This window comes from Salarias fasciatus, unplaced genomic scaffold (genome assembly GCF_902148845.1).
Source record: "Salarias fasciatus unplaced genomic scaffold, fSalaFa1.1, whole genome shotgun sequence".
Classification (NCBI taxonomy): Eukaryota; Metazoa; Chordata; class Actinopteri; order Blenniiformes; family Blenniidae; genus Salarias; species Salarias fasciatus.
The window spans coordinates 447,033-459,474 of NW_021941386.1; the positions used below are offsets into that span (position 1 = coordinate 447,033).

The 12,442-nt window shown below is 46.5% G+C and overlaps 1 protein-coding gene across 2 annotated transcripts in view; it reads left to right on the plus strand.

Moving 5' to 3' along the window:
- Positions 1 to 666: 666 nt before the first annotated feature.
- LOC115385435 (phosphatidylinositol 4,5-bisphosphate 3-kinase catalytic subunit alpha isoform) overlaps positions 667 to 12,442 on the plus strand; it is a 45,138-nt gene continuing 33,362 nt past the window's right edge. For both annotated transcript variants that reach the window (XM_030087428.1, XM_030087430.1), the window contains exons 1-3: positions 667 to 994; positions 1,700 to 1,829; positions 3,065 to 3,168. In XM_030087428.1, coding sequence (XP_029943288.1) covers positions 1,745 to 1,829; positions 3,065 to 3,168 — 189 coding nt within the window. In that variant the 5' untranslated portion in view covers positions 667 to 994; positions 1,700 to 1,744. The remainder of the gene's footprint in view (positions 995 to 1,699; positions 1,830 to 3,064; positions 3,169 to 12,442) is intronic.

Below are 12,442 nucleotides of genomic sequence, written 5' to 3' on the forward strand. Positions count from 1 at the left end.
AGACTGAGGATTTGTTTACTTATTTTTGTTTTTGTTTATTACAATTTCTGAAAAACTGAACAAAAGACAAACTGAAACTTTACAACCTCCTGTCAGTGAGGATCTTCCTCCTCCCCTGCTCCTCCTCCTCCTCCTCCTCTTCCTCTCTCTTCCTCCTCCTCCTCCCCTGCTCCTCCTCCTCTTCCTCTCTCTTCCTCCTCCTCCTCCTCTTCCTCTCTCTTCCTCCTCCTCCTCCCCCTGCTCCTCCTCCTCTTCCTCTCTCTTCCTCCTCCTCCTCCTCTTCCTCTCTCTTCCTCCTCCTCCTCCCCTGCTCCTCCTCCTCTTCCTCTCTCTTCCTCCTCCTCCTCCCCTGCTCCTCGTCCTCTTCCTCTCTCTTCCTCCTCCTCCTCTCCCCCTGCTCCTCCTCCTCTTCCTCTCTCTTCCTCCTCCTCCTCCCCTGCTCCTCCTCCTCTTCCTCTCTCTTCCTCCTCCTCCTCCCCTGCTCCTCCTCCTCTTCCTCTCTCTTCCTCCTCCTCCTCCTCCCCTGCTCCTCCTCCTCTTCCTCTCTCTTCCTCCTCCTCCTCCCCTGCTCCTCCTCCTCTTCCTCTCTCTTCCTCCTCCTCCTCCCCTGCTCCTCCCTCTCCCGTTTGAGGCTGCGTTCCCTTTAAGAGAGGAAGAGGACAGGATGACCCCCCCACCCCTCCTCCTCCTCTTCCTCCTCCTCCTACAGCACCACATTGTTCTGCAGACCTCCACCCGGAGCTGCTGCTGCTCCCCCCTTTAAAGTGCTGCTGGAGGAGCCTGGCGAGAGGACACACACACACACACACACTGACACCCTGACACACACAGACACAGCCGCTCCCCGGCGAAGGTTGTCCGTCCCTTTGTGTTGGACTGGAGCGTCCGGCGGCCGACACGTGAACAAAGAGCGGCGGAGCGACGGCCGGACTGCAGCGCCGACGGGCGGGATGAGCGGCGCGGCGCGGCGCCGGACGGGTGGCCACCGGCTCAGGTGAGCGTCACGGCAACGGAACAAAGGAAGTCAGGCTGATGCTCCTACTCCTGTTGTCATGGCAACCACAGCTCAGTCTGAGGCGAGGAGGAGGGGGGGTGTCTGTGATGGAGACCGCCCCACACACACACACACACACACACACACACACACACAGACACACACACACACCTCTATTAATGAAACTCACTAAAACTTTTCAGAAACTGTGAACATGTCCAGGAATGGAATTACTGAAAGCATTTTTTTGGGGAACTTAAATCAGTGAAATGCAGCTTTGCTGACATGTTTCCAGAAGCCTGCTGGATAATAGTGCTTCATTTTAGGTCCTTGGATCCAAACTGTAACACTTTTCTTTGTTTGATTGAAATGGAGTGACGAATGTTCAGTGAGCAGGTGAAAATAAGATGAACTACTCCTTTAAATCAGCTGGTCAACAGGAAAGTAACAGCAGGAAGTCAGCTTCCTCACACACACAATAGTAGGCACGTGCGTGTGTGTGTGTGCCCTACTTTCTTTGTTTGATGGCTCTATTAGAAACAATCAGAGCGGGGGACAATGGGACGTGTGACGAAGCCGAAGTTAACAGAAAACAGAGAAGAAAAATGATGGCCGACTGCTCAGAGAAGAACAGACTGTGAGGACGGAGGACAGCATGCTGTCCCCTGATGTGTGCTGAATCAAGGACTGTCCTGTGTTTGTCAGCGTCCAGCAGGCTCAGCAGTGAAGTGGGACGGCCCGGCGGTCTTCATGGCACCCAGACCGTCGTCAGGAGAACTATGGGGTCTCCATCTGATGCCACCCCGGATCCTGGTGGACTGCTGCCTGCCCAATGGTTCTCCTCTTTTCTGTCTCTGCTTTGGTTCTCCTCTGTCAGTTTCTGTTCAGGCAGACACTCAGCTGTGTACTTATCAGCTTTCTGCCCTGAACTGCACACATTCTTCATACATGATGCTTTGTTTCAGAAGAGTTCAAAAACACAGTGACGGTGTAGTTCTGTTTTCTGCCCATTTACTGCCTGTCATTGTCATTTTCCACCTGTCATCTGCCTGTTTTGTTGGTTGTCTTTTTTCAGTCTGATTTCTGCCTGTTTTGCGTCTTCTGCCTGTTTTCAAACTGTCTTAGACCTGCCGTCTGTCTGTTTTCAGTCTCTTCTCAATCAGTTTTCAGTCTGATTCCCACCTGTGTTCTGCCTGTTTGTCAGCTGTTGTCTTCTCGATTTCACTCTGTGCTCAGCCTGGTTTTTAAACTGTTCTCTGCCTGTTTGCAGTCTGTTTGCTAACTGTTTTCACTCTGTTCTTCCTGTTTTAAGTGTTGGCTGTATTTAGGTTGTTTTCACTCTCTTGTCTGGCTGTTTTCATGTTTCCTACTTTTTTCCACCTGGTTGTCAGTCCATGATCCCCCTGTTGTAAGTCAGTGTTCCACTTGTTCTCAGTCTGTGTTCTGCCTGTTGTCAGTGTTCCACTTGTTGTCAATCAGTGGTACACTTGTTTTCAGTCTGTTCCGCCTGTTGTCAGTCTGTGTTCCTCCTGTCAGTCTGTTCTGGCTGTTTTAAATCTCTTTTCGGTCAATTTTTGTTCTGTTTTCCACCTGTGTTCTACCTATTTTGAGTCTTTTGTTTGGTTGTTTTCAGTCTGTGTTGCAGCTGTTTTCATTCTGTTGTCTCTTTTCAGTCTACTTTTCCACTGATGTTCTGCCTGTGCTCTGCCTGCTGTCAGCCTGTTGTCATCCTTCTGTCTGCCTTTTTTTAATCCGTTCTTCCTGTTTTCCACCTGTGTTCTGCCCGTTTTAACTCTGTTGTCTGCCTGTTTTCAGTGTGTGTTATCAGTGTGTGAAGTCTATTTCATGTTTGTTTTCAATTTGTTGTCTGGCTGTTTGCCAACTGTTTTCTTCCTATTTTCAGTCTGTTCTGCCTATCTTCATTGTGTTCTCTGGCCATATTCAGTCTGTTTTAATAAGTCAGTTTTCATTCCTTTTTCCATCTGTGTTCTGCCTGTTTTCGGTCTGTTCCTCCTGTTTTCAGTCAGCGGTCCGCCTGTGTCTGATGGTGTGTGTTTGTGTGTGTTTCAGGGATGATGGTGAGTCTGGAGTGTCTCAGGGAAACTCCTCTTATCAGCATCAAACAGCAGCTCTTCATTGAGGCCAGGAAGTACCCTCTTTATCACCTGCTGCAGGTATGCCTCCATCAGGCTCCTCCCCCTCCACACACCTCATCCTGTAGGTCAGGGCCATTCAGCTGACGGCCAGCTGGCTGGATCAGGCCTGTGAGTCAGTGTGTGACAGCGGAGTTATGCTTTCTGCATAGACTTGACACAAAGAAGTGAGGCTTGTGAAATCTGCTTGAAAGAAAGCATGTGGCCTTTATGCTCTGTGCGACTCTGCAATGGAAAACTGCAGATTTACATGTGATTTCAAACACGTCTCCCACGACACTGTCTGAGGGTGGAAGAACCCCACCCCCTTCTCCTCTTCATGTGAGAGGACCACGAGGCGAGTTACCTGAATAACATGTTTCATCGTGCGAAATTCCCTATAAAATGGCGGCAGGGACCAATTGAGATCGAATCTCCGCCGCTTTAGGTGCCATATAAGTATGTCCTTACCGCCTGTTGACTTTTATTTTTTTATTTTTTTATTTTTTTTTATCATGACATGAAGAAATTTTGAAAAAAGACATCAAATCACTTGAGGTGAACCGGCAATCAAGCGTCATTGATGTGCCATAGGGTGGACTGGAAGCATTTTGGGGCGGGAATGGGTGGGAACTGACTGATACAGGGTGGATTGGAATCATTTTTGGGTGGATTGTGTGGGTTTTGATGTGTGGGTGATTTAGAGTGCGCTGGAACGATATTTGGGTGAAGTGGGTGGGTGTTGATTGCTTGATCAATCAATCAATGTATTTTTGTATAGCCCAGTATCACAACAACAGCTGCCTCAGAGGGCTTCAAGATGTTACATTGATTGGTAAAAATTTCAAAGACTGATAATGACTTTGATAATAACAATGAATCACAGTGTAGTGTCCATATAAACAGTCCACAGACAGAACAGAGTGAGAACGTTGACATCAGACCAATAAACATGGTGGCATGAACAGTCCACAACAGCTCATCAATGACTGAACTGAGTCATGTTATAATGTTAAAACAATAAAAACAGTGAATAAGCATAGTGTTAACGAGACAAAACGAAGCAACCACCGCCTTAGACCCTCACATCCAGCAAGAAAAATCTCCAGAAACCCAGTGGGAAAAGAAGAAATCTTGGGGAGAACCACAGTATGGAGGGATCCCTCTCCCAGGGACAGACAGCTTTGGCAACAGCTAGCATGAGACAATAAGAAGTAAAGCCTAGGACAATGTTGAGGACAGTCCGTTGGACGGTCCAGCACAAGAACCACGGATCTCAGAGGTAGAACCGAAGCCAGTCCACGGACAGGACCGTCAGGAGTGTCCTCCCGGTCCGGACGGAGCTTGTTCGTAGGCCCTCGTAATAGTGGAGTCAGCAACTGAAACTGGAGAAGACTCCCCCTCGAAGGGGGGGACAGCAGGTGAAAAGCAATGAAGGGACTAAAGGGAATAACATTCAGACATTAGAGGACAGGGCTCAGTGCACCGTACTTCCCACAGCATTCTAGCTCCTAGGCAGCTTTTAATAATGATGGTTTAGAGTCCCTAGCTGACCTGATCATAGGCTGCATCGAAGAAAAACGTCTTGAGCCTCACCTTAAATGTGGAGACTGTGTCTGCCTCTTTGACACCACTTGGAAGCTGGTTCCATAAAAATGGTGCCTGATAGCTAAAGGCTCTTCCAGCTAGAGTCCATTTAGAGACTCTAGGAGTCACCAGTAACCCTGCATTTTGAGAGCAAAGTGCTCTGATTGGTTGATAAGGCGTTAAAGCATCTTGGAGATAGGTTGGAGCCATCCCATTTAGGATTTTGTAAGTGAGGAGAAGGATTTTAAATCTAACTCTAAACTCGACAGGAAGCCAGTGAAGAGATTTTAGAACGGGAATAATGTGTTCACGTCTTCTAGTTCCAGTTAATAATCTGGCGGCCGCATTTTGAACCAACTGAAAGTTTTTTAACGTACTTTTTGGGCAGGCTGCAAGAAGGGAGTTGCAGTAGTCCAGTCTAGTGGAAACAAATGCATGGATGAGTTTTTCTGCATCGCTTCTAGGTAGAATGTTTCTTATTTTAGCTATGTTGCGCAGGTGGAAATATGCTGATTTACAAGCCAGGTTGATGTGTGCTTTAAAGGAGATATCCTGATCAAATAAGCCCCCGAGGTTCCTGACAGTAGAGGAGGAGGATACACTGACGTTATCTAAGGTGATAATCTGTTCAGATAGACCAGGGGTGGGGAACCCTGGTCCTGGAGGGCCGCAGCCCTGCATGTTTTCCATGTCTCCCTGCTTCAACACAGCTGATTGCGATGAGGCTCGTTATCTGGCTTTCTGCTGGACTTGGTCATGAATCTTGATTCGATTCAGGTGTGTTGAAGCAGGGAGACATGGAAAACATGCAGGTTTGCGGCCCTCCAGGACCAGGGTTCCCCACCCCTGAGATAGACACTCTCTCAGTTTATGGGGGCCTAGTATAATGACCTCTGTTTTGCCAGGATTAAGACGGAGATAGTTCGTAGTCATCCAGGTTTTAATTTCTCTGATACAGTCACTGAGTCTGTCTATTTGATTAGTTTGATCAGGTTTCATAGATAAATACAGTTGTGTGTCATCTGCATAGCAATGAAAATTGATATCGTGACTTCTAATTATGTTCCCTAAAGGAAGCATATATAACAGAAATAAAATTGGCCCGAGCACGGACCCTTGAGGAACCCCATAACTGACCTGGGAGCACGGTGAGGACTGTTGGTTAACGTGAACAAATTGGTACCTATTAGATAAATAGGATTTGAACCAGCAGAGAGCTTTTCCTCTGATGCCGACCTCACATTCTAACCTCTGCAGGAGAATATTGTGGTCGATTGTATCAAAAGCTGCACTGAGGTCTAAGAGAACCAGGATTGAGACTAGACCTGCGTCAGCCGCCAATAGCAAGTCATTAGTGACTTTAACTAACGCAGTCTCAGTGCTGTGATAAGCTCTATATCCTGACTGAAATTCCTCAAGTAAACTATTGTCCTGTAGGTGGCGGCAAAGCTGTTTAACCACAACTTTTTCCAGGACTTTTGAAATAAAAGGCAGATTTGATATCGGGCTGTAGTTAGCTAGAATATCAGGATCAAGATTAGGTTTTTCAGCAGTGGTTTGATTACTGCGAATTTAAATGAATGTGGCACATAGCCAATTTCTAGAGACGTATTTATTATAGTTATGATCGTATTTAAGATAACTGGAAGAATATCTTTGAAAAGCTTAGTTGGAATTGGATCTAGGAGACAGGTCGAAGTTTTAGAAGACATTACAATCGAAGTAATCTCAGCCCCATCTACTGATGAGAAACTATCTAGTATTTCAGGTATTTCAGGTGGAGGCAGTGGCTGGATTCCCTGAGCTTGATCTGAGGAAAGCGCTTCACTGATTTTACCTCTGATGGTTATGATTTTATCATTAAAGAATTTAAGAAAGTCATGGCAGTTTAAAGATTCTGGGATTACTGGTTCCACTACAGTATGACTGTTTGTCAGTCTGGCTACAGTGTTGAACAGAAACCGAGGGTTATGTTGGTTTATTTCTATTAAACAAGAGTAATATAATGTCTTGGCTTTAAAAAGAGTTTGTTTATAGCTTAGCAAGCCACATTTCCAGGCCTTCAGAGATTGTTCCGATTCAGATTTACGCCACAGTCTTTCTAATTGCCGAGTTTTTTGTTTGAGAACACGGGTTTCAGAATTAAACCATGGAGCAACGCGCCTGGGTCGATTGGTTTTCAGCTGCAACGGAGCCACTACGTCAAGGGCTTAAAAACTCTGAGAACTCAGTTAAAAAGTCAGAGTAAGGACCAGGAGGTCGATACACAATAATTAATAGCACAGCTTTTTGATTCTTCCAACTTGGACAAGTAAGCGTTAGTATTAAGCTTTCAAAAGAGTTGAATTTAACATTAGTTTTGGGTTTAAGAAGAAGACTGGAGTGCGATATCACTGCCACACCTCCACCTCGACCTGTTGATCTAGCTGTTTGGAAATTAACATAGGTTGGAGGGGTACATTCATTGAGCCTCACATAGTCATCTTGCTGAAGCCAAGTTTCTGTTAGAGCAAGGAGATCAATGTTATTGTCACCGATAAGGTCATTAACTAACAGAGATTTAGTGGAGATCGCTCTAATGTTTAGTAGACCACATTTTATGTATTTCCTACTGGAAGAGTTATTCTGTCTCGTACAGGTGTTAAGCTTTTTACCCATTGACTTTTTTCTGATGCTTTGAGCACTATGGACAGACTCAGTCTCTGTTAGCCTAGGTAAACCTCCATGCTGGACTTGTAAAAATCCGGGAGCAGGATTAGTGACGGGATCAACAAGATCAACAGAGGAGCGTTCTACACGACTGCTCTGCGCCCGGGGCTCATAGCTGGATTGTCAATTTAGGGTACGAAGCCGATCAGCCATATTGTGAGCTAAAAGGGCTGCACCATCCAAAGTTGGGTGGATGCCGTCCCTGCGGATGAGGCCAGGCTTTCCCCAGAAGGTGCACCAGTTGTTTAGAAAAATAACTCCGTTTTCCTCACTCCATCTAGACAACCAGCGATTGAATGATGAAAGTCGGCTATACATTTCATCATTGACCAAATTGGGCAGGGGACCAGAGAATATTACGGCATCAGACATCGACTTAGCCAGTTCACACACCGAGGCTACTTGTAATTTGAGCACCTCTGATTGTCTCCGCCGGGCATCATTACCGCCTGCGTGAATCACGACTCGACGGAATCTCCTGCCTTCCTGTTTTAAAAGCCTAAGGTTCCCCTCGATGTCCCCCACTCTGGCCCCCGGGTAACACCTAACCTTCACCGCTGGCAGCTTCACGTCTCTAACTATAGAGCTGCCAATCACCAGCGTGTCCAGTTCAGCCGGCGTGTCGTCGCTGAGGGGAGAGAACCTAGTGCAGACGTGAAGCGGTTCTTGGAGTGCTACGTGGTGGTGCTTAGCACTAGCCTTCCTCCGGACCATCACAAACCGGTCCTGGTCTTGCCCCGGCTGCTCGGGACACGCTGCGGGGCTAGGCTTGCTAACACTCCTCTCACTGCGGGAGCGGGCTGCGAGCCCTGCCGCTACCTGGCTGTAGCTAGCGCTGCCCTGCCCCTCACGTCTGCGCAGCCGCTCCTCTAACTCGGTTACCCTGGCCTCCAGCGCTGTCAATACACTGCACTTTACGCAAATACCCCTATCGTCAAGGGAGGCAGGATTCTGACTCAACATACGGCACACTGAGCAGGAAAGAAAAGAAGACAGAGGGGAGGATGCCATAGCGGTCCCGGCGGACCAAGCTAGTTAGCACGCTAAGCTAGTTAGCACGCCGGTGGCGCTAACGGCGGAGAAGAAATGTAATTCATGAAAGATCACTGGTCAATCGGGGGCGAAAGTAACCCCGGGGCCGTAAATAACCCCGATTTTTGATTGCTTCATGAATTAACAGTAATAGCAAGAGAGAGACAGCAAGCACTTCAGTTGCTCGCAAGCTTCAGCAAGCTTCACCAACACGGAAAACACTCACCGGAGTGACGTCAGCTCCTCCAAGTCCAAAGTCTGAGCAGTGTTCACAGACCTCAGACTTGATGATTGCTAGTGTAATGAAGCCAAGGCTGAAATGTTAGACCAAGTTATTGTTCAATAAAGTTTATTAAATCTATTACATTTTAATTGAACTTTAACAGTTTTTAGTCACAAACTTCATACATGACTTGGATGAAAAGTAAATAGAATAACTAGAAAGAATTGTCACATAGTGTACATCACCATAACAACAAATTATAATTAATATTCATGCAGCACTACCAAATTACCACGTAACACTAACAGCATTCATATTAAGACCTGAATAGAACCAGAATCTACACCAACATTCACAGCCATCAGCAGGACCTTAGCTAAAATATTTAGTTTCAGTTGGGAGTAACTACATGATCTGAAATGTGATTTGTGCTGGTATGGATTCTAGGGTGAATGTGCCACCACCAAAGGAACTTGTCAAAGCTGGGATGCTTCAACCAGCAATTAGCAACATGCATACCTGCAACAAAATAAATAAAAATCATGTTATAAATTTGCAACTTGGGGTGGGCCATATAGCATAAGAAGATCTGCCATCCCAGACACAGAGCAGCAGCAGTTAGAAACAGAACTAAACCAGCACAACAAAATACAACAGTTTAATTAAAACATTATTGTTGGATCCTGTTTTTGACCAGCATTTTACAAAATTGAAAATTATGGACCTGTTAAAACGTGTGAGGACCTGTTAAAATTTTCTGAGGACCTGCTGAAAAAATTTGGAGGGCCTGTTAAAATTTTGACAAATTTCATGCCCTGTGTTTTGAATGAAATATGCATCACGTGGCCTGAATGTCAGTAGTTCCTTGTGCATTTATTCATATCGTAAATCCTCTAATAATGACCTGTATTCCATTAAAACCGTCTCCTTTAATAATGACTGGTGCGTCTTTGAAGAAAGTTCATAAAATCTGCCTCCCAATATAAGCCTGTTTTTTTTTGTCTTTTCTTTTTTCTGTGAAGCGCTACAGTGCTGTACTGACAGTAGTCTGTGCTACAGCGCCAGTCCTCCTGGTGTGGTGACTGTGTGTATTACACGTGTCCGGTAAAAATGACAGAGCGACAGAAAACATTAAACTCGATGTTGAGATTTAATTTTTTTTCACATTGAAAAAATAAAATACAATTATTTAAATTAATTCAATATATTCCCCAGCTCTAAACTGCACTACTGTTTATTACTGTTTTAGTACTGTTTGATACTTGTTTTCAATAAATGAGCTCAGGACATTTTATTGGGTTCAAAAGATCGTTCTGCTGTTTTTGAAAATTAATATAAGCCTCTGTTTCATACATGCCTCCTTTAGCCTGGTGCAGCTAAGCTGAGACAGAGAGGAGAGGATTTACAGAATGCTATCCTGATTTATTGGAACTTTTTTTTAATATTCTATTGTTGGGGTTCTCAGCATTAATGTTCTTCTGGCTCACATGGGCCGCACCAATAATGTTGTGACTTCAACCTAATGAATTTGGCTATCAGTAATAATTAATGATTAACAAAGATAACAATTAATTATTGAATTTTGGATCTGATTTCACCAGATAACCTTGGGGCACCACCTATGTTTAGTAGGAAAAGATAGAAAATTTGTTGTAATCAGTCTTATAAACTCGGTGAAACTATTAATTTGGAATTTGGATTAATAATTAGATTATTAACAATTACCAAATTTTAACAGTAAAACCTGAAGGATTCTGGAGTTCTTGTGAAACACTAATGATACAAATGATTCCAAAATGATATTCTATAACAACAAAACAAAAGCAAACACACAATTCTAACTCGGTGTCTATACAAGTCGTGTTTGTATGAATGTGCGGGTGTGTGTGTGTGATGGAGAGCGATAGTTTGTGAGACGGGATGGAAGACTAAGGGATGGAACTACAGAGCAAAATGGCGGCCAGCAGAAGACTACAGTTAAAATGGCGGATCAGAGGGATGTGCTTGTCACATGTGCTCAGCAAAAAAGGAGAGCTTGGGAGGGGTGAGGCCTGTTTCCTCTCTCAAGTGCAACTTTGTAAAAGCCAGTTCAAAAGGAGTCTCCATGATCTGTGTTGTCCATCAGCTCAGACCGGGTGGACGATGTTGGATTGACCAGGTGATGTTTTGGTGTGATGCTGGAGGATGAAGCTTTCCAGTACCAAGATTAAATTGCAAACCCAGCACTGAGTGAAGTGAAGTGATCATTAGCTTACAGACTGTTAACTCATTCTCAGTTCATCAAAACTGGTGGGGCCTGGGTCCTGGATGCTGGTATCACCTTTCTGGTTAGGCCCTTAATCTGAGGGCCTGCCCTTCCTTTTTTAGCCGTTAGCAGTGTTGGCTAGCCGGCTAAGGGACCTGGACATTCCCTTCCTGCCTCCTCGGAGGTCATGCAAGAAGTCTCTGCTGGAGAACCTTCCTCTTCGAAGGTTCGGTCCAACTCTTGAAGTGGGGAACGGAGGAACCGCTGGGCTGGGTAGTTTCTGGGAAATCTGACCAATCACAGTTCATCACCTCCTCTCAGAGGTGGGCTTTGAAGCTCAGCTCCAATTTCAAATGCGTCACCACCAGCGAGGGTGGGGGAAAGGCCTGGCCTCCGCCCCCCGCCATATGCGTGCACACACACAGCAGTCGTGGCAAATGAACAGCTTCCTGGTGATACCCGCGATCCCCAACACTATTTTATTAGTATCTAGTTCTATTGTGTGAAACAACTGTAAAGCTTTCTATTTCATTCTTCCGTACCACCAGACGCTGGTGCTGAAAGCACTGAATGCTCCCTTCACATATGCACAGTTCCAGTATGTCTACCAACAATGTCACTGGTGTTTCCTGCATGACCCCAGAAAGGGGTTAGCCCCAGGGTCAGCTCCTCTTTTCGTGTCCAGCTGAGTACAGCTTGAGAATTATGGGATGAGCCGATACACCATCGTACTGCGCCGCTGGTAACCTTGTGACCGTGTTAGTCGGAGCAGTCAAGTTTGTCCTCCAGAGGCTCAGACGGCAGAGACCCCTCTTTTTTCAACTTTGTTCTAAGGTGGGTTGGTGCCACTGTGGAGTCTCATCTGGTTAAGGGTGGCTCTGGCACCCATCCTGTCTGCTGGGCAGGAGTGTTGGTGTTAGCTGGGGCCGTGGAAGGTGACTGTGGCATTTCTGCTGGCCGCTTCTGGCGTGTGGCGCCTCTAGCGGGACCGCAGGAGGAAGAGGGAGCTGCCGTGCAGCAGTTCAAGCTCCACTTGCCCTGTGGTCATGCGTATTCCGTGTCGGCAGGGTCTGCGCCGCTTCCCTCAGCTCACCACTCTTTAGAAGTGGCATATCGGGCTTCAGGGAGGTTCCCGCTGTTAAGGTACCGGGGGAGCCCTCCTCCAGGATGACGGGGGTGTTCTGGCCTCTGTGGTGTCCAACTGCAGTCCTCATCAGTGGCTTGGAAATTGTTGAGCAAGGCAGTAGATGACTTGATGCAGATGGTCATGTGTGCAGTCTTAGAGCATCTGCAGCTGGAGATGCCTCGAGTGTCGGTCTGCTCCTGTGAAGGCCCTGCTCGGAGGCGTCGGTAGCCCCCCCTCAGCGATCCCTCTTGGTGATGTCAGCAACCCCCTCGGCGCCCCCCCTCCTCATCTGTCCCCCTTGGTGGTGTTGGCCCCCCTCGGTGGCCCCTCTCGGCTGCCCCTCCCTCGTTGGCGTCGGCCCCCGTCGTGCTAATCGGCTGTTCATAGTTCTTGC